The following is a 26,878-nucleotide window of genomic DNA, read 5'->3' on the forward strand; positions in this document are numbered from 1 at the left end:
TTTAGTTGGACTTTTGGTAAAAACTGATTTAAACTTAATGATTAGGTAAACAAATTTTTGACCAAAATAAATTAAATTTTCTGGTTTGGTAAAAACTGATTCAAAGGTAATGATTAGGTAGAAAGATTTGGTAGGTGAGAAAATTTGGTCCCACAAATCCAAAATAAAACTGAGACTATGTAGAAATTGAGAACTGCTCCAACCATACTTTCTTCAATTGAAAATAAAAACGGATTCATGCCCCTGAGTTATCTCTACTGGACATAAAATTGGACGAAAGCAGAACATATGCTACACGTAAATTTCGATAGCTACAGGATATTGAGAGTTGTAATATGGTCAGATTTAGTTTTCTCTCCAACTCAAATTCCCTTTAATTTAATTATATAAGGCGCCAAGGCTGCATAGATACATCATGCCGCACGTAGCCATTTGCTTCTCCACGCGGTTCCAGCCATGAGTGCTTTCAGAATGCAGACATTCATCTATCAAATTAATCATATTTTCTTCTTCACAGTGATTCTTGTTATTGCAGGACTCATATGTTTTGATTCCCACTGCATTGGATTTTCTGCAGATAGTTATCCTTCGAACTCATTGTTCGATACCGAGACCTCAACTCCTGGCTATCATAATCTGTGTGGAATCGGATACAGATGCATCAATAGAAGGGTTCTTGAAGAGTGTTCGGCTCAAAACGCAGAGTTGCAGATGAATCTCAGCACGCAAGGACCACTTCCGGACGAAGAATTCATCACTGTGACCATCAACGGACTCTCGAATCCCACCGATGATATCTGGGTTGCCCTAGTTTCGCCTTCAAGCCCCAAGTATGCTAGTTTTCATTAGGGTTTCTAATTATTTGGAGTTCGTTTTTGTTAGGGTTTCTAATGATTGAATTCTGATGCCAAAGTGACTGCAACGGCCAATTTTTCTAGTGAAAATTGTGCAATCATAATTATGTATAGGCTGTATAAGAAAAAAATAGGGCGAATGATAACTAATCGTGATGTGTAACAGCATTTCGACTTGTCCACTGAACGTGTTCATGTATTTGGAAACTGGAGATACGAATCCGCATTCTCTGCTCTGCCATTATACTGTGAAGGTATGAAGTATCCCATATCAATTTTCATTTCATTAATTCATGTCTGTGTAAATGTCAGTATAAAGTAGTAATTTTGGAAAAACATCTAATAGATGCTTTCAGGGTTCAGGGAGTTCCCTATGTTAAGGTGGGTTTAGCAAAGGTCAGCAATTTTCCAAATTTGAAATTTATGTTTTTCCAAAAGATTGAGATGAATGACTAATGATACATTATGTGATTCGAATGCCTTGGTACAGTCTCAGTTCCTGAAAAACGACCTTTCCTATAGGGAGTGCACAAAAAAAAAAAACAGCTGCGGGTTAGAGGAAAATTGGGAGGAACATGAACCCAAGACTTGCAACGCTTCCATAACATTTCATGTCCTCAACATACGCACAGATATCGAGTTTGTATTGCTGTCTGGTGGGTATGAAAACCCCTGCATCCTTCGGAGATCAGAGGCTCTCAAGTTTTCTAACCCAAACATGCCTCTCTATGCCCATCTGTCCAGCGTGGATTCTACTGGTTCATCCGTAAGTATAAGATCAGATTCTAGAATTAAGGGCATTTATATATGTTATTAATCGATTATATAGGATTATAATTACTTTTCCATAAATCAGATGAAGGTAACATGGATCAGCGGGAGCAATACCACGCAATTTGTGAAATATGGTGCTGGAAAATCGGCCATTTCCACTGTGACCACGTTCACTCGAGCTGATATGTGCAGTACGTTGTATCAATCTTTGAATATCTGCCTCTATTCTGTCAATTATGGATAGATTATAAAACAGGTGTTAGAATTCTATCATAAATTCAATTGGTTTGCTAGGTAATGATCTGCTTCCAAGCCCAGCAATGGATTTTGGATGGCATGATCCAGGATATATACATACAGCCCTAATGACGGGGTTGCTTCCTTCTCAGAAATACAGTTACAAATATGGAAGGTACAAGCATCCAGAACTTGCAGACTGGTGTTAAATATATGTCTGAAGATTTTCCTTGATTCAGTATTAGCAAAAAGTCTATTAACTCGTGGGTAGCGTTGATATATATATGGTTTTTGCAGTGACAATGTGGGTTGGAGTTCTCTGGTGAGTTTCTCGACCCCACCTGCATCAGGCGCCAGCGAGGTTCGATTTCTTGCATTCGGCGACATGGGGAAGGCTCCCCGCGATGCATCCGATGAGCATTACATTCAGGTATGAAGTTTACGTTTTGGCATCGTCGCATAAACTAACATGGTTCTACTTTAACATAGGATTGATTATGACGATTCAAAATCCAGAATTTATCAATCACTAAGACGATCAATCACACATAACACTCTTAATCATGAAGAAGATCAAATAAAACTCTGGACTTAAGAACAGTTAATAAATTCAGAATCAGATGAATCAACACGGTTCTAGGTCAACAATAGTCTCATTTTGAGCTGTGATTTTTGGTAAAACATGTGAGTAAACGATGTCCATTTCAATTACTCGGTTTCTTGTGTGTCACTATTCCCGTTTCAATAAAACTCTTTACATTTTCAAAGTAGTCCTTTTCAGAAACCCGAACCTTTTCAGAAATTCGAATCTTGTGATTATTTCAAGGAATTTTATAAATTTATTTAATACTATTGTAAAATTCAATGCTATTCGGATGATTCTGGGTGTTCATGGTGTCAATTTTAAATATATCATATCAATAGTGGGTGGAAAATTCAATACCATTCCCATTCAGATGATTATGGGTTTTCTTCCTGTCAAGTGACATAGATCGTGGATTCTTGGTGGTTCTAATAAACATGATTACCATTTAATTTATAATTATGTTAATTTAGTAGGTTAACAAAAATATATATAATATAAATGGTTAAAAAATAAATAAATAAAATGAAATTATATATCTATATATATATATATATTAGTAATACATGGATATTTAATTGGATAGTTGGTCACAATAGTCAATAATAATAATATATTAAAATCTAATTTTTTACATTATTATAACTTTTTTAAATTTTTAGATCAATGAAGTAATTAGTGCATGCATGTAAATGGAAATTATGCAAAAAAGTAGGGAACAACAAAATAAACTAATATCCACACATACACATAAGACACAATATATGCTCTAGGAAATTATTTTGGGAGAAAACTAGCTGGAAGGTGAGACCCCTTCTCTTTTTCTTTCTCAAAATATGATTGCACATACAAAGAAATAATGTTTGTGGCCTGTGGGATGCTACAGTGTACAGATCCTATTTGTGTGCTCTACCTCCTATCTCTCATAACTATCTTTGTTGAGTGATGGAACAACATGCGGATTGCCTCTTCCTCCTAGTGGCGTAGTTATAACAAAGACCGATAGCCTACTATTGGTTAATTTTGACTAGATCAATTCTTAACTAGAGTTACAATATAGACTCTTCTGGAGTCTTTTACATAAAAACATATAGGTAAACCATTTTCCATGAATAATGGGGGCTACCGCAACATCCTCACGAATGATAGGTGTGAAATAGGAAGGTCAACTTCTGAGTGACATAACTTTTGCATACAGACTCTGATTGATGTGCTCCTTACACTGTTAGAAAGATATTTGTGTGTATAACAACATGAAAAGGTGTTGCACTAGAATGATAAAGTTTTACCCCCAAAAAATATCATTTGATATCTCAAAGCGCTCCGGAAGTTTTAAGATTTCATTTTGCCAAAATGGATCTCGCTGGTAAAAATGGTCCCATGAGCTTATTCCTCCATTTTTTCCACTCTGAATAAATCTAGATAGATAAAAAACAATATAATGATACAACACACACATATACTACAACATTAATTAAATAATATATAATAACATATATATATATATATATATATATATATATATATATATATATATATATGCTACAACATTAATTAAATAATATATAAGAGTTTCATGTTTGTATTATTTCATATAAATGTATCTAGAATAATATTTTATAATAGTTTTATATAAAATTTAGGGGATAAGAAATAAGTGCTTCAACATTTAAAATGCTTAAAGTGTGTTTATGAAACTTAAATACATCTCTTAATAATGACTTATAAATATATTAGGTAATTGGTTTTTTAATTTCCAAAATTCCAAGCACATTAAACTCTCTAATGAAATGATATCTAATATCAATATGCTATTTTTTTGTGAAAACATGGCTCTTTCACAATTCTATTGCTAAGTAATGGTCATAATACATTGAAGTTGGTCCTTCTTGTCCTTGTTGAAGATCACTCAATACTCTATGCAACCAAACAATTAACAAGTTTTTATTGCTACTACTACATATTCATTTCTTGTTAGATTGTCACAATGAGCTACTTTTCAGAATCCCATGAAATCACAGCTGAACCAAAATGGAAGACATATCTTGAAGTACTATTTCTATCATCCATATTATTTGTAAAATCATTTTATATATCAAATCAAGGAATTAGTGTTGGAATATGATAACATATCCTATTATTCCAACAATATATCTCAAAAATTATTTTGCCACTTTGCAATGTGAGTCTTTTGGAGACACCATGAACCTAAAATGAAACTAATAGCATACATAATATCTGGCATAGCGGTAGAGAGATACATACGGCTACCAACCAATCTAATTAATAGAGTTAGATCTACATTGGATTCTCTTTGTTGATATTTGTCCTTGCTACAATTAGAGTTTGTGTTGGTTTATAGTTCATCATTTTGAATCTCTTCAACACATACATTAGATACTTTATTTGAAACACAAAAATTCTTAAATATGAATATGTGGCTTCAATACTAAGGAAATATCTCATTAACCCCAAATAAAACATTTCAAATTCTTGATTCATGGTTGATTTAAGCTTTGTTTATTAGCATATTTTCTATGAAATCATATCATCAAGATATAAACAAATAATCAAGATTTGATGTTTCTTATTCACCTTTGTATACAATGTGGTTTTATTCATGCTTCTATTAAACCTATTACTAATAAAATATGAATAAATCCTACTATACTAAACACTAGGAGTTTTTTTGAGCCCATAGAGTTTTTTCTTCAATTTATACATTTTATCTTCGTGTCATTTAATCATGTATTCTAGTGGATATGTACGTAGACATTTTCTTCTAAATTTCTATTTAAAAATATTTATTTTACATCCATTTGATAAACTTCCACTTGTTGTGAGAATCCATGGCTATGATAGCTCTAAATATATCTAACCTTGCAATTCCCTCAAAGGTTCCATCATATTCAACTCCAAGTTGTTATACAAAAAAAATGCTATGATTTTTACCTTGTATTTTTCGACTTCTCATTTTTCATTAAACTCGATTTATAAATCCATTTTAAACTAATGAAATCTTTACCTTACAATGATTCTACTAAATCCCAATTATCATTTTTCTCTATAGAATCCATTTCTTCATTCATTTCTTTCTTCTCATTTCTTCTTTAATTTCTTCTTCAAAATATGTCGGTTGAGAGATAAAAAATGCAAAATTTGATCACACATCTAGTTTTTCATAGATTTCTCTCAAGATTCTAGTCTTTCTAAAACTTAGGAAAAAAATTGTAGGGTTATATTCACTACTTGTTTGAGAAGGATAATATTGGGATACTAGGGAAGGTAACTCACCTTGAATATAATTTCTTGGAGTCCTTGTTGGAGTACCTCTAACTAGTGATTGGTTCGTAAACTTTGTTGTCTTCCTTGTGAAATCTATTCATTTAATTCATGAGGTATTGTTGCTCCAACCATTATAGTCTTGTTTATTCTCCCATCACATGCTTCATCTTCTTGGAATTCAACAACCTTGCATATTATCACCTTCTTTGTAATTAGACCTATCATTGTTCCCAAGAAAGATGAAATTCTCACTTTTGTTGTCTAACTTTATTCTTAATCTTTAGTCACATGAGCATATGAAACATAATAAAATATTTGAAGTGTGTCACACCACGGCACATACATGTATGTGCTTTTTGTAGGATTTTTTTGTCACACTTTTAGCGGGAGATCTATTCAAAACATAAATATAGCAAGGTATCGATTCCCCCCAAAAAAACATTTGACAAATTCTTTTCTTTCAGCATGCCTCCAACCTTCTCAAAATGGTTGTATTTTCCATTTTACTACACCATTTTTTTGAGTGTATGTTGATTTTCTAGTGCTAATTAGATAGAAAATATATTTTGCAAGTGATAATTACTTCCAATGATATATGAAATTACTTTAACACACTCTAGAACATTAGTAAGTAATTATACTCAAAATATTCAACTGGTCAAACATTGACTCTCAGAAATTTTAGTCCTTAAAAACTTCATCCTCTTCCTTAGATAACTTGCCACATGTGTGTGTGAGAGAAAAATGTGAGAGACGAGTGATTATTGCATATTTGAAGTGTATTTTTATAGTTATATTAAGAGGAACATCTCTTTGCAAATCAATTCTAAAATTAAATTAAAATTTATTTGTTTTAATTAAAATTTATTTTTTCTTTCTTTTAACTTGTGTATATGAGGAATATCTCTGGAAACTACCTAAAAATTAACGCTCCCACTTATCTAGGGAGTATTCACCTTGACTTCCTCAAGATTTCCACTTAGCTTAAAATTTCTCTATCCCAAGAAAAGATTGAATGGGCTGACTATGTTAATATATCCATCCACTTGATGTTTCATTCCAGAACTACATGGAAAACATCCTACATCAACGTCATGTAAAGGATCTAGTCACCCTCTAGCCAAATATCCTTTGGTGATATGGTTAGGTACTCTTAGACCAGGGTAAAAAACAAAACTATTCCTAGGTTGCCAACTAATCAAGTCATCACTAGGAACTAGGATAATTTTCCCTTACCAATGGTGAAACCCTTTGTTCATTTACCATTCGCCCATTTTGTCACATAACACTTGAATGGTAAAAATACTTTCACAGTGCTTTGAGGCATTCACTCTACCCAATAGCCAAGTAACCCTTGGTAATATGGTCAAAACCTTCTGACCAGGGGAGCACTCTACCTTGATGCTATCTAGGTATTTCTCCCTAGCCACATTACATGGCACTTGGTCAATACCATTGACCTAAGGATAATTTCTTCTCTAATGCTACAACATCAAGGTTCCCTCTCAATGAGAGAGGCATTTTAAACTACTCCAAGCTTGTCCCTGAAGTATACAAACTTCATGGCAGAGAGAGGCTTTGTTAGCATATCAACAACCTTCTCATCCATAGAAATTTATTAGAATATTCATTTTATACCATGTCTAGGATAGAGAGGTACTACATATTAATGTGCTTAGACCTGTCATCACAGTCATCTTTGGCACATGATCCAATCATCCTGTGAGCAGCTTCTAAAGTAAGACCGATTCATAACTCACCAAACTAGAATTTATCAGTCACTAAGAAGATCAATCGCACCACTCTTAATTCATTTATTAAGAACCAAGAGTCAAAATCCTCAATTTATTAATCATTAAGAAGATCAATAAAACCCTAGACTTAAGTACAGTTAACAAATTCAGAATCAGATGAATCAACACGTTTTCTATGTCAACAATAGTCGCATTTTGAGCTTTGTTTTTTTGGTAAAACATGTGAGTAAACGATGTCCATTTCAATTACTCGGTTTCTTATGTGTCACAATTCCTGTTTCAATAAAACTCTTTACATTTTCAAAATAGTCCTGTTCAGAAATCCCACTCTTGTGATAAATGCAAGGTATTTTATAAATTTATTTAATACTATTCTAAAATTCAATCTGATTCGGATGATTCTGGGCGTTCATAGTGTCAACTTTAAAATTATCATATCAATAGTGGGTGTTTGAAAAGTTCAATCCCATTCTCATTCAGATGATTATGGTTGTTCTTCATGTCAAGTGACATAGATCGTGGATTCTTGGTGGTTCTCATAAACATGATTACCATTACCTTTTTAGTTTCTTCACCTACTTAATTTATAATTATGCTAATATAGTAATAGGTTTTTCTTTCAATGAGTCATTAGATCTTTTTATAATAGTGATTATTACATCGGATAAGGGAAAAAAAAGTTATAATATAAATGGATAAAAAATAAATAAATTAAATTAAATTAAAAATATATACTATTTTTTAATAATATTATTATACATTTTTAAAATATTATTTTTAATATTATTTTTATTTTGAGAAGTATATTTTATTATTATTATTATTATTAAATTTTAAGATCAGGGCGAAGCACCCAGATACCAAATTGGTGTATGAGACCCCTTGTTTGTGGGATAAGGATAATATTAAATAATATACTAAATGTATATGGAATAATATTTTATAATATTTTTCTATAAAATTAGGGGATAAGAAAAGTGAATACACGTCACATGGAACTTTTGAAATGATTAATTAATTATAGTAATTATAATATTTTAACTTTCTTTTAATTATTTGCTAATAAGTGCTTTAACATTTATAATGTTTAACTTGTGTTTATGAAACTTGAATACATCTATTAAAATTACTTGTAAATGTATTAGGTAATTGGTTTTTTTATTTACAAAATTCCAAGTAGATTTCACTATTGTTTACAAACTCTCTAATGAAATGATATCTACTATCAATATGCTATTTTTTTTTGTGAAAAACATGGTTCTTTCACAATGCTATTGCTAAGTAATTGTCATAATATATTGTAGTTGGCCCTTCTTATCATTGTTTAAGATCACTCATTACTCTATGCAACCAAACTCTTAACAAGTTCTTATTGCTACTATTACATAATCACTTCTTGTTAGACTGTCACAATGAGCTACTTTTTGGAATCCCATGAAATCACAACTAAACCAAGATGGAAGACATATCTTGAAGTACTATTTCTATCATCCATATTGTTTGTAAAATCATTTTATATATCCAATAAGGGAATTAGTGTTGGAATATAATATACCATATCCTATTATTCCAACAATATATCTCAGAAATTATTTCTTTTGCTACCTTGCCAATGTGAGTCTTTTGGAGACACCATGAACCTAAAATGAAACTAATAGCATACATAATGTGTGGCATATCAACATTGAGATACAAAAGGCTGCCACCCAATCTACTTAATAGAGTTATATCTACACTGGATTTTTTTATTGAAATTTGTCTTTCCTACAATTAGAGTTTGTGTTGGTTTATAGTTCATTTTTAAACCTCTTCAACACATACATTAGATACTTTATTTGAAACAAAAAAATTCTTGAATATGATTATATGAATCAAGTACAAAGGAAATATCTCCTTAACCCCAAATCAAACATTTCAATTTTTTTATTCATGGTTGATTTAAGCTTGTTTATTAGCATATTTTCTATGAAATCATATCATCAACTTATAAAGAAATAATCCAGATTTGAACTTTCTTAATCACCTTTGTATACAATGTGATTTTACTCATGTTTCTATTAAACCTATTAATAACAAAATATGAATAAATCCTATTATACTAAACACTAGGAGTTTGTTTGAGCTCATAATGATTTTTTTTCAATTTATAGATTTGATCTTCATGTCATTTTATCATGTATCCTAGTGGATATCTACATAGACATTTTCTTCTAAAATACTATTTAAAAACATTCATTACATCCATTTGATAAACTTCCACTTGTTTTGAGAAGGCATGGTTGTGATAGCTCTAACTATATCTAACCTTGCAATTTTCTCAAAGGTTCCATCATAATCAACTCCAAGTTGTTATACAAAAAAATTTGCTACAATTTTGGCCTTGTACTTTTCGACTTCTCATTTTTCATTAAACTTCGTTTATAAATCCATTTTAAACCGATGCAATATTTACCTTATGAGATTCTACTAAATCCCAATTATCATTTTTCTCTATAGAATACATTTCTTCATCTATTTATTTATTCTCATTTTCTTCTTCAAAATATGTGGGTTGAGAGATAAAAAAATGCAAAATTCGATCACACATCTAGTTTTTCATAAATTTCTCTCAAGATTCTAGTCTTTCTAAAACTTAAGAAAACAATTGTAGGGTTATATTCACTTATTGATTGACAAGGATAATATTAGGATTGGGAAATATGAATCACCTTAAATATAATTTCTTGGAGTCCTTGTTGGAGTAAATCTAACTAGTGATTGATTTGTGAACTTGGTTGTCTTCCTTGTGTAATCTATTCATTTACTTTATTTTCTGCATGAGGTATTTTTGCTCCAACAATTATAGTTTTGTTTATTCCCCCATCACATGCTTCATCTTCTTGGAATTCAACAACCCTACATATTATCACCTTATTTGTAATGAGATTATATAATTTATATGCCTTAGACCTATCACTATCCCCAAGAAAGATGGACTTCTCACTTATGTTGTCTAAATTTATTCTCAATCTTTAGTCACATGAGCATATGAAACATAATCAAATATTTGAAGTGTGCTACACCACGACACATACATGTTTGTGCTTCTTATAGGACTTTGTTTGTCACATTTTTAGTGGGAGATATATTCAAAACATAAATGGAGCAAGGTATCTATTCCCTCCCAAAAATAACTTGACAAATTCTTTTCTTTCAGCATGCCTCCAACCTTTCTTATAATGGTTCTATGTTTCTTTTTGCTACACCACGTTTTTTAGTGTATGTTGATTTTCTAGTGCTAATTAGACAAGCACAATTTTTTGCAACTGATAATTACTTCCAATGATATATGATATTACTTTAACACACTCTAGAACATCATTAAGTAATTACACTAAAAAAATTAAACTCGTCAAACATTGTCTGTCTTAGAAATCTAACTCCTTGAAAACTTCATCCTCTTCCTTAGATAACTTGCCACATGTGTAAGAGAGAGAAAAATGAGAGAGATGAGTGCGTGATGAGTGTGTATTTCTAGTGTCTTTTTATAGTGATATTAAGAGATGCATCTCTGTACAAATTAAATTTAAATTTAAATTTAAATTTCTTTCTTTTAATTTTATTTCTTTTAATTTAAAATTTAATTTTCTTTATTTTAATTAATGTAGATGAGGAATAACACCCTACACTAGGGAGGTTTTCACCTTGACTTCCTCAAGATGTCCACTTAGCTGAAAATATTCTTTATCCCAAGAAAAGATTGAATGAGCCTGCTGTGTTAATGTATCCATCCACTTCATGTTCCATTCCAGAAATAGATGGAAAGCATCATGCATCAACATCATGTAAATGATCTAGTCACCCACTAGCCAAATACCCTTTGGAGATATGGTTAGCTACTCCCTGACCAGGGGAGAAAACCGAACTAATCCTGGGTCGTCAACTAACCAATTCATCACTAGGAAATAGGTCAATTTTTCGTGACCAATGGTGAAACCCTGGGCCTATTTACCATTCCCATATTTTGTCACATAACAATTGAATGGTAAAAGTACTTTCCCGATGCTTTGAGGAAATCCCTCTACCCACTAGCCAAGTAACCATTGGTAATATGGTTATAACCTTCTATCTAGGGGAGAACACAAGACCCTGATGCTATCTGGGTCATTCTCCCTAGAAAAATTACATGACACCTAGTTAATACCCTTGACCTAAGGAAATTTTCTTCCCTAATGCTACAACTATTGTGTGTGTGTTATATTGCTTTCAAAACTAGATTTACGTGTTGTACATTGCACTAGGTGCAACGGGGGGGGTCACAGGGGGGTTGGAAGTCGCCCTTGTCGGGGGTTCGCACAGGGGTGATAGCCCCCTTACATGGGGTCCGGAGCAATGCCCTAGATATTTTATTATGTGAACCTAATAATAGTTGGGCGGACCCAAGGATGGGGGGCGGACCCAAAGATGGTGGGCGGACCCACCCATGGGTTTGTGCATGGGTTTTGCACATGATTTTGGGCATGATGGTTTTCTTCCCATGGTATTTTGTAAATCGAGTCAAGGGAACTATGATTATGTTCTAATCCACGGTTAATGGATTAGGGTTTATGAATGCTTCGACATGTATGTATATTTATTGTAACATTGAAAGGAACATAATGAAAAATCAATCTCGTAGTCCTGGTTTTTGGATCTAGGGGGAATATCTGTGCATATTTGTTTTCTGTTCTTGCCATTTTTTATTTGTTTGAAGAATTTGTTTGCAGGTAATTTCTCTACAAGGTTAAAACCTACAACAACATCAACACTCCCTCTCAATGAGGGAGGCATTCTCAGCCAATCCAAGCTTGTGCCTAAAGTATACAAAATTCATTCGTGATAGGGCCTTTGTGAGAATGTTAATAACCTTCTCATCCATAGAAATGAATCAGAGTCTCCCTTTTATACCATGTCTCAAATGTAGTGGTACTATATATTAATGTGATTCGACCTATCATCACGGTCATCTATGGAACTTGACCAATTAGTCCCGTGAGAAACTTACAAAGTGATATTTCTTCACAACTTGCAAGACTAGCTACAATATACTCAGCCTATGTAGTGTTGAGTGCGACAAATGTTTGCTTCCTTCTTATCCAGGATATCATAGCAAAACCTAAATTGAAGAAACATCCTAATGTGCTCTTCATGTGTTCGACACTTCCTACCCAATCAAAATATATGTATCCCTACAACTATACTTCACCATTTGACACATATCTCAATCAATAACTAATTGCACCATGCAAATATCTCAACACATGCTTTATCGCAATCTGATGTACATGTCTAGGTTCCACCATGAACTGGATTAGAGTGTTCATTGTAAAGCAAATATTAGGTATGGTATTAACCAGATACATCGAGGATCTGATCAACTATCGATACATATATGGATCCACCAAATATGAGTTAGAGCCTCTCATATTGTTCAACTTCACCATGGGAGTTGCCATGGACTTGTAATCCATCATCCCAAATCTCTGAAGGATGATAATAATATACTTCCCTTGACCAAGGAAGATCTCACCTGGCTTCTTCCACACTTCTAATCCTAAGAAGTAATGCATTAAAACTAGATCATTCATCAAAGGTCAACTCCCTCTTACACTGATCAATGATATTTTCTACTCCTGTCAAAAAGAAGTCTTCAACATATAACAACAAGATCAAAAGCTCACATTTCACAACCTTGTAGTAAAGATTGGGATCGATATGAGTCTTGGTGAAACCAAGACTCATCAGGTATCCATTAATTTGAGAATACCAAGCTCAAGGTGCCTGCTTGAGTCCATAAAAAGTCGTCTTCAGTGTGTAGACATGAGACTACTTCTTATATCCCTAAAATCCCTAAGGTTTCCCTATTTACACTTCTTCCTCAATCACTCCATTGAGGAAAGTGGTTTTCACATCCATTTGATGCAATTTCCAACCCATAATAGAAAAAATATAAATAATGGTTCTAATAGAAGTGTATCTCATGAGTGGAGCAAATCTCTCTTCACTGTCGTCTCCCTTTGTATGGGAGAACCCTCCTACCATAATCCTTGTTTTGTACTTCTCTATGATGTCATCTACCATATCATTGATCTTGTAGATACACTTGGAATTCACCACCAACTTCCCTTCAGGTATTGGCCCAATTTACAACACATCATTCTTCATGATGGACTGATATTCCTCCATTATGACATCCTTCCAAAATTATTTTCATGTATCCTCCTTTTAGTTGGATGGGTCAGAATGAATGACGTGACTCATCAATGTTACATATCTTGAGTACTTATTAGGACAGTTTCTTTCCCTAAAGGTGTCATGGGGAGTTGCATACCCCTCTACATCCTTCAATGTACTTTGAAACCATGTCGACATATTCTTGGAATCTTGAACAATAAGCCTAAGTGGGTCCAGCAGCTCAATGAGCTCTTCTAGGTATTTCTGATGATATAAAGGATGTTCTACAGGTATCAAAGGACCTAAATCCATATCCTTGGGAGCCTCTTACTACTCATCATCATGAGATAAAATTTGAATCTCTAGTAGGATGAATCATTTCATTCTACGTGACTGCATACTCCCTCTGAATTAGAAGCTCTTCTGGTCCTCTAGCATGGTTCTAAATGTCAGTGCAATTTCTATCTTTCAAACACAAATCACACTTGCTAAGTTTATGCTCTATCCTGGGAGAATTCTCTAATATTCCCTTTAAATCTCCTAGGTTAATTTACTATGAACACTAGTGGATCTACGTTGCTATCCACCCCACACATATTCTCTAACAATTTACTCATTGGTGCTATGCGATTAAATCTCTCCTCATATTAAAATTTGTATTTTACTCCATTGGAATTAGGTTATAATCCACCCACATAGTGCTTGACTTTGTTAAATTATTCCTCCATAATTTATGTTATTCTTTGCATAAATTTAGGTACAATTAAAAGGAAAATATGTAGTGCATTATTTATATTGGGGTAATTAAACATATTTACCAAGAATTACTGTCCACCATAATTTATGCAATTCTTGGCATAAATTTAGGTAGGATTAAAAATAAATATGGGTTACAAAAATATAGTAACTACACCAAAAATTTAACATTTCCCCCCATAATTTATGCTTATGCTCTATAGCATGTTGATTTTCTAATGCTAATGATATAAACACATTAAAAACTTCAACCTCTTCCTTAGATAGCTTCCCTCGTTTGAGAGAGAGAGAGAGAGAGAGAGAGAGAGAGAGAGAGAGAGAGAGATGTGGGTGTTGAGAGATTGATGAGTGTCTTTTTATAGTGATATCATATTGCTAAAGAGGAACATCTCTTTGCAAAGCTATCCAAAAATCAACAGTGCATGCCTTGTCATAAACTATTTCTTAATGTCATTTTGTTGGTAGAAAATATGGAAATCATTTCAATCATATTCACATCCCTTTTCTAATCTTGACACTTTAATTTGATGACCACTTAATTTCCTTAGCAATTTTTAAAATTCTCTAAATGTGTCAAAATATTTAGATTTCCTTGTAAGAAAGTACAACCAAGTCTTTATGATATAATCACCTATGAAGTTTAGGAAGTAGTAACTTCCTCCTAGTGATTGGGTCTATATTGGACCTCTATGAACTATCTCCAAGAGTATCATTTTTTCGATAAGATACTACTTTAAGGAAACCATTATTCTGCTTCTTTTCAGAATGCAACTCTCACATGAACTAGCTAACTCTTGAATGAGAGGAAAACTTATAACCATATTTTTTTCTCTAATAACCTTATGCCACCAAAATGTAGATGACCAAACCTAAAATTTCACAACCAAAATTCATCCAACATGTTTCCTTTTAGGTAAATGAGGCAGTTTGTCTCTGATAATTCATAACAAAATGATAAATTCTTCTCTTTGTATCTTCACCCTAGTAATCAACATATTTCTAGGAAGTTTGTCATATATAAACAATTATTTCCCTTAAAATTTACTGTAAATCATTTTTTAGTTAGTTGGTCAATACTAATAACATTGTATTTCAAACCTAGAGCATAGTAAACATAAGGTATGTGCCTTTTTTGTCCTTTTTTTTCTAGGATGTTGGTCATTTATTTTCCCATTACATTTACAGTACTATATGTTCCTAGTTTAGCTTTAGTCCTTATAGGTCTGCAATTAGGCTTTTGCTTATTGTATTATGATTGTTACACCAACTATTTATAAGCTAAACAATATTACAATTCTCTTTAGAAGAATAAAAAGTAAGGGACAAAGTGTCTTCATAGTTTTTAGAGGTGTTAGAATTGTCTGTATCCTATTTTCTAAGGTTATATATTTTCTTCCTACATTCATATGCATAATAACATAACCTATTATAATAAAAAAATTTACTTTTTGTCACATCTCTGAATTTGTTGTGAGTTTTTGTTGTTTTTCCCCATTGTGTTATAAGGTTTTTGATATATTTCATATTTTGTTCTAAATCTTCCTTACTATATCTTCTCTTAGTATTTCTGCTACTCATGCCCCTACCCCTTGACATTAATCTTCCTCTCACTCATGAGATAGTTACCTAAATTTGAATTCATTTTCCAAAATGGAAACCCCATTCCTATTTATTTTGAATTCATGAGATAGAAAAGACTCCAACAACTCATGTCTTGATAGTTGTGTCAATTCCTTAGAGTCTGAAATGGCTACATCCATTCCATCAAAATTCTTAGAAAAATTTCTAAGAACCTTCTCTACCACTTTATAATATGGAAGTTATTCACTATTCATTCTTGATTAGTTTACAATGTTCATGACGTGGGTCATAAACTAGTTTATTGACTCAGACTCCTTCATTTTTCAACTTTTCATAATTCATTCTTAAAATTTGTAACTTCACTATCTTTACCTTGGTAATGCCTTGATAGTTGGTCTCTAAGATGTCACAAGTTGTTTAATAATTATGCTATTGAGATCCTACAAACTTTATCGTTATCCAAGTCATTTTGAATTATATAGAATGTTTTTGCTTCATTCTTCCTAATTTATATAAGTTGATTTCTTTCAGCATTATTCAAGGATTTCTTATATGTCAAATCAGTTGGTTCTACATAAAAAATAATTACAAAATCTCAACAATTATATGAACATAATAATGTTCTCATTGATTTCCCAAATTCTGTAATTCTTTCTTGCGAAAATGGGGGTCTCTGGCTATGAAAAATTGTTGCTACTTGAGATCATTTCTTCTTTAATTGAATAAAAGAACAAAAGTAGAAATTTAAATATGAACCTTAGAAAAATGGAAAGCTACCCTAAATATGAATAACTAGAAAACTATGGAGTTTTTTAAACATGAATGCATTTTGATAGTAAATCCTCTCAAATTTTACTAAATAAAATATCTTGTACATGATCTAAACTTCACATAAGAGAAAATAATTGATATTTTCAAGCTAGAGGTAATTAATCACCATTGTATTATACATCAATTTATGTAGTAAAACATTAGGGTATAAACCTCCACAAACCCAACTTGCCTTGGATTCTAAAATCTATACAAACACTTATCACCTCTCAAATGGTACACATCCCTGGCCTTAACTAAAGTCTGATTATAAAATAAATTTTGGAGCTTCTAATATTCCAATATAGAAAAAAGCTTTGTTAAATGAAATACTAAATTTGCAATACCTCCTTATAGAAAATCCATTCACTTGATTGGCAAAGGATGGTTCCAACTTTGCTTTGATACCACTAATGGAAGGAGGGTGGGACATTTATTATCAACCTTTGAACTAGGAACACAAATAATTTATAATGTTTTAAACATAATTATGTTTAAGTCATAAACCATTTTTTTTGTAAGCTAATATTTCATTAACCGAGAAAATATGACAATTATTAAAGAATGATCCAAATCTACCTACTAGTGGCCTACCACAAGGGATTAGTAGGTTAGTAGTCCAAAAAGGAATAATGAAAAAAACCCAGTAAATCAAAATTTGACAAAGTTCAAAGTGTTTCATATAGAACCATGAGAGGTGCTTAGATAAAGGTTCATAATTCATACTAACCATAGTAATAAAACTAGTTAAACATAACTTAAAAATACCATTTAATCATAGAGACCACATAATTAGATTCATCAGAAAATTGAGGAGATGTGGAGACATTGACCTCAATAGGGTTGGTGTTCCCTTAACTATAACCTTTTTGACCTAGAGAAGCAGTAATATGAGCTTCTATGAGATTGATGTAAGTAGCCATGTCTTGTTGATGAAGCACCACCTTATCTAGCATCAGTAGGATCACTTCTTTGGCCTCATTCCTTTCCATGATAACCCTTCCCAATAAAGTTTTCAACCTTCAATACAAATCAATTGTGAAAAAATATTTATCTTTTCTACCCATGGTATGTCTATAGTTAGGCACCGACTCACTTTCAGTGATATCCATCAAAAATTTAGAATTGATAAGGAAATACCTCTACACTGGGCCACCAAACTCATATTTTCTAAGATCCTAAAGGTTAACAAGAACCCAATGTTTTGTTGGAAAGTCAAAGAAAGAAAGACACAAAATAACACAAAATTCACACACACTGTATAACATGATTTGTGACTCTTCAATTGATCACACAAACTTTATGATTACAATGAACTCGGCGAGGGGTATTTAACCTTTTTGATTAGCGACTTGCTCAAAATAACTTTGACATGCACACACAATCTAAATTCGACTTTACCCAAAATAAGACTTAACTTGACTTTACTCAGTTAATTGACTCTCTAAATTTAGCCAACTCTTCATGCAGTAGCAATTAGTTATCTTTAACACTCCCCCTTAATTATGACTGCTAAACTAAGACATTACTCATGAAAACTCAAACTTGCATGTTGGTCTAAGTCTCATCTAGGCTTGCAACACGCAAGTTTCCTCAATGAAACTCAAATACATCTTTTGCTAATGGCTTATTGAATATATTAGCCAATTGATCACTCAATTTAGAGGGCTTCAAGTAGACTTCTCCATTGCTCACAAGTTCTCTAATAAAATGATTTAGTGTATCAATATGCTTGCTCTTTTGATGAAACACACTATTCTTGGATAGTGTAATGGCTCAGGAGATGTCATAATATATTGATGTTGGTTGTTGTTGTTTATGTTAGAGTCCATCTACAACTCTCCTTAACCATACTACTTAGCATGATGTTGATGTCACTACTACATATTCTGCTTATGTTGAAGAAAGTGTCACAATAGGATTCTTCTTAGATTCCCATGAAATCACAGCTTGAACCAAGATGGAACACATAACCATAGGTGCTCTCCCTATCATCTAAACTTCCTGCAAAATTACTCTCAGTGTATACAATCAAATCCTTCTTCTCTATGCTTGCATACATTATGCCACAATCTATAGTTCTAGCTATGTATCTTAGAATTTTTTTCTTGCTTTCCAATGTGAGCCTTTTGGAGTCTCCATAAATCTAGAAATCAAACTAACTCCTTGCATAATATATAGTCTTGTAGCTGTGAGACACATGAGGCTTCCAACCAATCTTTTTAATAGAGTTGGATTGGCATCTGATCCTTCATAATCCTTAATTAATTTGGTACCTGTTGCAACTAGTGTAGGTGCAGGTTTGCAATTTTCCATCCTAAATATTTTCAACAAATATTTAGCATATTTATTTTGAAAAATAAAGATCCTTTTATCTGATTTCTCAACTTCTATGCCAAGAAAATATTTCATAAGACCAATATCTATCATCTCAAATTATTTCTTCATAGCTGCTTTAAATTCATCCAATTCAAGATAACCAGTATAAATCACGTCATCAACATATAAGAAAACAACCAAAACCTATCCATGCTCATTTAACTTTGTATATAAGGTAGGCTCAATGTTGCTTGTAAAAAATCCATTCTTGATCACGTAGCTATTAATTCTGCAATACCACGCTCTTGGCAATTGCTTAAGTCCATAAAGCGTTTTCTTCAACCTATAAAATTTATCTTCTTGTCCTTCAACTTCATATCTTGAAGGCTACTACACATATATTTCTTCCTCTAGAATTCCATTCAAGAAGGTTGATTTCACATCCATCTGATGTAATTTCTATTTGTTCAAAACTGTTGTTGCTAACACTTCTCTTACCATATCCAATATTGCTACCAGAGCAAACATTTCTCCAAAGTCTATTCTCAGTTGCTGTGAGAATTCTTTTTTTACAAGTATTGCTTTAAATCTATCAATTTCACCTTTCTAATTCAACTTTTTCTTGTATATCCATTTCACACCAATGAGATTTTTATCATTTGGAAAATCAAACAAATCCCATGTATCATTCTTTTCAATAGATTCAATTCCTTCATCCATGGGTTACACCCAATTTTCATCTTTGATTGCTTCTTCAAATGAATAAGGTTGGATTGATAACAATGCAAAATTTGAGCTAACTTCCAAATCATCATAAACATCTTCAAAACTTCTCATTTTTTCTTACCATTGTTTGATTCATAACTTGATTCATTACTAGGAGAATTTTGATTCATTGATCTTCTTAAAGATCCATGTTGTTCAGGAAATCTTAGAGTCCTTGCTGCTGTGACTCTATTTAGTGTCTTATGTTGTTATCTCTACTGCTCATTTTTTGCTACATCATCCTCTTCATTATTGGCACTCTTACATCAACAATTTTGTCTACAGCCCCATTCCATGACTGTTGTTCTTTCAACAAAACATATTTTTTGATTATGGTCTTCCTCGTGAGAGGGTTATATAATTTGTAATATTTTTATTGCTCACTATAACTAGTAAATATGCATTTTTTATTTTTATCATCCAACTTACCTCGTAGATCCTTAGGCATATGTGCATAAGATACACATCCAAACACTCTAAGATGAGATACGCTGCAAGACATACTTGACCATGCTTCTTCTGGTAATTTGTTCATAGCACTCTTTGTAGCAGATTTGTTTATCACATAAATAGCACATGCAACTGCTTCTGACCAATACTCATTAGATATGTTTCTTCCTTTCAACATGCTCGTTGTCATATTCATAATGGTTTTATTATTTCTCTTTGCTACACCATTCTGTTGCGATGTGTATTTGGTTGTAAACTACCTTCTAATTTCATGTTGTTTGCAGTAAATATGGAATGCCTTCAAGGCATATTCTCCACCATGATCTGATCTCAATACCTTGATTTGATTCTCACTTAGTTCTCTGCTAAGTCTTTGAATTCTTTGGACTTTGCAAAAGTTTCAATCTTCTACTTCAGGAAATAAACCCAAGTATTTATGCTAAAATGATCAATGAAAGTAAGGAAGTAACAACTTCCACCAATGATCTATGTCCTCACAGGTCCACATAAGTCTGTATGAACCAGCTCTAGTGGTTGCTTTGCTTTGTATGCGACTCACTTTGGAAAAATTTCACTGTGTTTCTTTCCAAATATGCAACACTTACAAGTACTAGAATGTTAATCCTCTCACCATTTGTTTCTACTGCAACAATCTTAAACCACAGAAATGCAAGTGTCCAAATCGAAAGTTCCATAAACAATAATCATTAGAACATGCAGTTATAAAATGACTAAGCTAGTCACAGTCATTCATGATTATTAGAAAGAGTTTGTTCCATGTCATTTGCACCTTTTCTATCAGCTGCTTGCTTGGAGGCTTATCACATATAACACACTTTGTCCCTCAAAAATAGCCTTATATAAATTTTTCATTAACTGACCAACACTAATCAAATTATGTTTGAGAGTAGGGACATAATATACCTTTGAGATTGTCTTTGACTCCTCCTGCTTGGTCAGAATGTTGACCACTCCTCTTCCATCTACATACATAGTCTTGTTAGTGCCCAACTTTACCTCTGTCTTCATAGATTGGTCCAAATTTGCAACCAAATTTTCATTGTCTGTCATGTGGTTACTGCAACCAATATTTAATAGCCACACATTATCAGAGGGTTCATGCATGGTATGGCAAGCTAGGAACATAGAGCCAGTATTCTCTGTAGTGACATTAGCTCTATGCTTTCCTTGATCAACTATTCTCTTCTTGTAATCACGGGCATAGTGACCAAATTTATTGCAATAATAACATTTTACCTTTGATTTGTCGACTCTTTGATTTTTGTTAGAGCCTTTTCTATTGCTTCCACTTTCATATTCCTACTCTTCTTTTCCATCTCTATGAGCACCATGTCTTCTGCCTCGTCCTCTACCTTTCGATCTACCTCTACCTTGACTTATGTCTCTTGAAATAGAAACTTGAATTTTGAAAGTGGTTTCTAAAGTGGAATCCTTATTTTTGTTTATCATTGCCTCATCAGATAGAAGTGATCCCATCAAATCATCAACTGTCAACGTTTCCAAATCCTTGACTTCTTCCATGGCTGCTACTACAACATCAAACTTGGTAGAAAAATATCTGAGGACCTTTTCAACCACTATTGATCTTCTATGTCAGCACCATAAATCCATGATTGGTTTACGACAGTCAAGACTCAATTCATGAATGAATCGATGTTCTCTTTTTCCTTCATCTGCAAACTTTCAAAATCACTCCCAGTATTTTGCAACTTAACAATATTGACTTTGGACATACCTTTATAGTTTGTCGCCAAAATCTCCCATGCTATCTTTGTTGATGAGGTGGTCATAATCTTCTAGAACACTACTAGGTCCACTCCTTGTTGGATAAGATGAACGTTTGCACATTCTTATTTTTGTCTTCCTTCCATTGCTCCCTCTCTACATTAGTGAGAGCTTATTTAAATGCTTCATCTTTAGTTTCTTGAAATTCATCCGTGACCTATTCCCAAACATCATAAACCTTTAACATGGTTTCTATCTTAATAACCCATACATCATAATCTTTCCATTTAAATAATAGAAACTATGACCAGAAACTAAATAAAACCATCTCTAAAAAATTATATCTTAGAAAACCTTTCAAAAACCTCTTTTAAATCTTTTAACCAAACTTAGAAAAACCTTTTTGAAAAACCTTATTTAAAAACTTACCCGAACTTTCAAAATCCTTTATAAACTTTTAATTCTTGCATGTAATAAGAATTCTTTTTAAAAAGGATGGTCACTTATTAAAAGACTTTCATTCACTTATTAAAAGACTTTCATATAAATCAACCCACGTGACCTTTTCACCCACGCCACTCCTTTTAAACAAAAACTTTATTATAACTTAAAAGTAACCCGAGGCAACACACGATTTTTCAATGGGTTATGTCACACCTTACGATATATCTCAATTGTGAAAGTCACCTTTACCCTAACAACATGCAACGAATTTTCAATGAAGGGTGATGTGGCACCTTACGATATAGTGAAAGTCACATTTTGCACTAACAACATGTGAATTTCGTAATCAACATGTGAATTTCGTAATCAGCTGTCGCACTTTTAAGTCCTTAAGAGATTGACAATTTCGCAACACAATTCTTTAAAAAAAATTGTCAGCCTTCCTCACTTGGCTTTCTTTTCACTGGCTTTGGCTTTGTAGGTTTTATAAATCTTCTAGCATAAAATATACAAAATAACATAAAATTTATACACACGATAATACGAGCTGAGTCTCTTCAATTGATCACACAAATTTGATGATTACAATGAACCTCCTGAATGGTATTTAACTTTTTCAATTAGCCATTCACTCAAAATAGCTTTAATATGCACACACTCTAAATTCGACTTTACCCAAAATACTTCACTCATTTAACTTTCTCTTAATTTAATTTAAATTTCCAAATCTTAATGAAGAAATAATTAACTATGTTTACATACTATTCGAAGTATTTGTTCCGTTTTTCATTTTTCAGCCAGGGTCCCTCGGAGTTATAGACGCCATTATAGACGAAGTGTCATTGGGTCAGTTGGATTCTGCGTTCCATATCGGAGATATTAGCTACGCCACAGGGTTTCTCGTTGAGTGGGATTTCTTCCTCCAACTCATCACCCCAATCGCTTCACGCCTATCCTACATGACTGCCATTGGTAACCACGAAAGGTAAAAATTATGACTCATTTCTACAAATCCCTCCTTGTCCATTAAATATTCAACATTGATCATATCTTCCAAGGCCCGTTGATCCAAAAACTCAAATGGGCAATGACTGAAATATTGCAGAGATTATCCCAACAGTGGAGCAAAGTACGAGCATAGTAGAGATTCTGGTGGAGAATGCGGTGTTCCTTATGAGAAATATTTTCCGATGCCAACAACTGCAGAGGACAAGCCATGGTATTCAATCGATCAAGGACCTGTGCACTTCACTGTAATGTCCACCGAGCATGATTGGTCACAAGATAGTGAACAGGTATTGCAAATCTTTCATTTCAATTTCATCATGGTTTTTTTTCTTATCTCGAACATGAGAAGTTCCGAAATTTTATCTGACTATGAGAAGTTCCCTGCGCAGTATGAATGGATCAGAAAGGATTTGGCTTCTGTGGACCGTAAACAAACCCCTTGGCTTATTTTTACAGGGTAAGATAACACTGCGGCATTTTATATTTTTTCAACATTGTTGGAAAAGTCTCTGCATTTAAAAATCAGGTATTAAAAAAACAGTAGATTTAATCCTTACTTTATCAATTTAAAGAGGAATGACATTATCGTGAGATGCAAACATTTTAATACTGTATGTATGAAAGTATTGGGATAAAACAATAAACTGATTCTAACCCTAATGAAATTTTACAATGAATTCTAACAGCCATCGACCTATCTATTCTTCAGTAGATGATGGTCTTTTAGGATTCATCTTCCCGAGCGTGGACTCTGAATTTGGTCCAGCCATTGAACCACTTCTCATGGATTACCAGGTAAAAGCAACCACATTTCATTAATCCGAATGACATACCTGTTAAGAAAAATTACATGTGTGACTTTGAATAATTATTGCAGGTCGACTTGGCTTTATGGGGTCATGTTCACAGTTATGAACGTACCTGTGCTATGTTTGATAAAACCTGTAAATCCCTCCCTACAAAAGACTTGAATGGTGTAGATACTTACAACCGTGCAAATTACAGCGCACCAGTCCACGCAGTAATAGGGATGGCAGGATTTTCTCTGGATAAATTTGTAGAAAACGTGAGTAATCGAAATGAAACCGAAACATAGAAATGCAAATAACTATACAATATATTATATGTGATTAATATATATGTTGATGCAGCCTGCTAACTGGAGTTTGGTCCGTATTTCTGAGTATGGATATACACGGGTTCATGCATCGACCCAATTACTATTGTTTGAGGTAAATCATGTTATGCGTACCCTAAGACTTTCAATCCTTATTTTTAAATATCTATCGGTTACTCTAACCCTCACCCGTTATTTTCAGTTCGTTGGTTCTGATACACGGACGGTGAAAGATCGCTTCCAGATAACTAGATAATCGTCCATGGCGAGGTTGTTAAAGAGTTCACCTCATTCAGTTCTTGATGATCACCCATCGGGGAGAATTGACTGAATTGCTTTGGGGAGGTTGTTAAGAGACCACAGCTCTATTAGCCAAAGTATTCCTTATTTCTTAGAAAGAGGTTTTCAGGTTGTACTAAATGTAAAGCATTCATTTGATTTTAATACCATGTGGAGGCTCACGTGTTCAATTGATTTTTATTTGCAGAGCTATTTATGTATTCTAATGTATATTTTTCAATTATTTTTATTGATTATTAAAAATTTAGAATTTAAGATTTTTAGTTTAAGGAAAAATCAAATAAAATTGAACCTTACCTAATAATAAAAACTCCTTACTTTTCGTTATTAAATCTAATTCCAATTCCTTAAACTAAAAACAATCAAATTAATATTAATTATAAAATTTTTAATTTTAATAACATATAATTTTATTATTAATGGTAAAACACCCACTAACTTTCAAATAAAAATTATGAAATCTACTTCAGGTCACATTAATATAAAAGTACCTCATCATCAATTTGTTTAGTTTAAAATAATATAATTATTTTTAATTATAAGAAAAATAACTTTAATAATATGAGAATTATTATTAATTATAAAACATTTATTTAGTTTTATTTATAATTGTAAAATGGTAATTATTTTATTATATATAATTAATAAATAAAATTTATATAGATTATATATATATATAAAGAAAATATATTATCGTTTATTTGTCAAACAGGTTCATAATAGTTATTCAATTAAAATTATGCTACTTAAAATTATGGGTTTGTCCTTTTTTTAGGTCTTATGCTCCTTTAAATAAAAAAAACAAAATAAATTAACAAAATAAAAATAATTTTAAAACATATTCTAAGTCCAATAATATAATAATAATTTTAACAATTTTATATAAATAATAATAATAAAAAATATTTGTGAAGATCTCCTATAAACTTCTAAAACCAAAACCAATTACTACGTAATAATATGTCATACTAAAATATATTCCTAATTTCATGTATCAAATATCTTGAATGCTCATTAAATTAAATAAACTTTACGTTGTAATCATATTAACTTTTTAATAATTTAAGTAAAAATTAAATTTTATAAGCAATTATAACGTAAATTATTTTAAATATTTTTTTTTATAATTTATATATATATTTTAATTGTTTAAAATGAGATGAAATTTCAATGAATGTTTAATGTGTAAATATTATTAATATAAATAATAAAAAGGAAGAAGACACTCTAACTCCTTTCAACCTCTAAAGTCAAATAGGGGTAGAAGGTTCTATTATGAGGTATGTCTCATTCACTCGTATGAGGGTCATGAGAGAAATTCATGATCTTGATACTAGAATTGAAAGAAGATTTGTCTCTAATGTAGACATAGAGTATGAGTTAAAAGGTTGGATTCCAAACATCCGAAATATAAGGATTAATAAAATTAGATACATGTAAACAATAGATATATATTTGCAGAAGAAGATTATTATGGGAAAGTATCGGTTGAGAATTTTAAGGCTTAACAAGAACTTTTGTTGAGCATAGATGAAGATATATTGCATTTGAAAAGGCTTTGCATGCTAAAAAACTAGCAAATTTGGAGTTTACAACCTCCACTAAAGACATGGGCCTTCTTGATAGCATCGAGGTTGACTTGGTCTCCAAGTAAATGCCATTTCTATTTTTTTGTTTACTTATATCAATATGATAGGAAGAAATGTCATTGATCACTTTAAAGTTTATCAAACATTTTCAAATTACACTATGGAAAAATAATGTTGTGACATTGTATAAATAGTTTATGATAGTGAAAGATCTTCTTCTATGCTATTGGTCCAATTTCCTTAATGGAAAATAAGTAATCATAGAAAGATTGTTGTACCTTTTTCGAGATGATATAATTAAAAGTGTTGCCTAG

General features: G+C 32.3%; 1 protein-coding gene across 1 annotated transcript; it reads left to right on the forward strand.

Moving 5' to 3' along the window:
* Positions 1-310: 310 nt before the first annotated feature.
* LOC149226698 (putative inactive purple acid phosphatase 27) lies at positions 311-25,089 on the forward strand. The gene is made up of 13 exons (XM_089375348.1): positions 311-830; positions 1,021-1,108; positions 1,345-1,620; positions 1,711-1,819; positions 1,923-2,040; positions 2,163-2,295; positions 23,348-23,535; positions 23,656-23,845; positions 23,948-24,015; positions 24,245-24,353; positions 24,436-24,624; positions 24,710-24,790; positions 24,878-25,089. The coding sequence occupies exons 1-13, from the start codon at positions 457-459 to the stop codon at positions 24,929-24,931; spliced, it is 1,977 nt and encodes a 658-aa protein (XP_089231474.1). The 5' UTR covers positions 311-456; the 3' UTR covers positions 24,932-25,089.
* Positions 25,090-26,878: the final 1,789 nt, after the last annotated feature.

Source organism: Pinus tabuliformis, chromosome J (genome assembly GCF_031772625.1).
Source record: "Pinus tabuliformis cultivar Carrire ecotype Pingquan chromosome J, CPIR1, whole genome shotgun sequence".
Taxonomy (NCBI): domain Eukaryota; kingdom Viridiplantae; phylum Streptophyta; class Pinopsida; order Pinales; family Pinaceae; genus Pinus; species Pinus tabuliformis.

Bases quoted from the DNA above. Each gene is read 5' to 3' on its own strand.
- LOC149226698 (XM_089375348.1), top strand. From the start codon at position 457: ATGAGTGCTTTCAGAATGCAGACATTCATCTATCAAATTAATCATATT. The intron at 23,536-23,655 runs GTAAAAATTATG...GAAATATTGCAG, and splicing joins GCCATTGGTAACCACGAAAG to AGATTATCCCAACAGTGGAG. The intron at 24,016-24,244 runs GTAAGATAACAC...GAATTCTAACAG, and splicing joins CCTTGGCTTATTTTTACAGG to CCATCGACCTATCTATTCTT.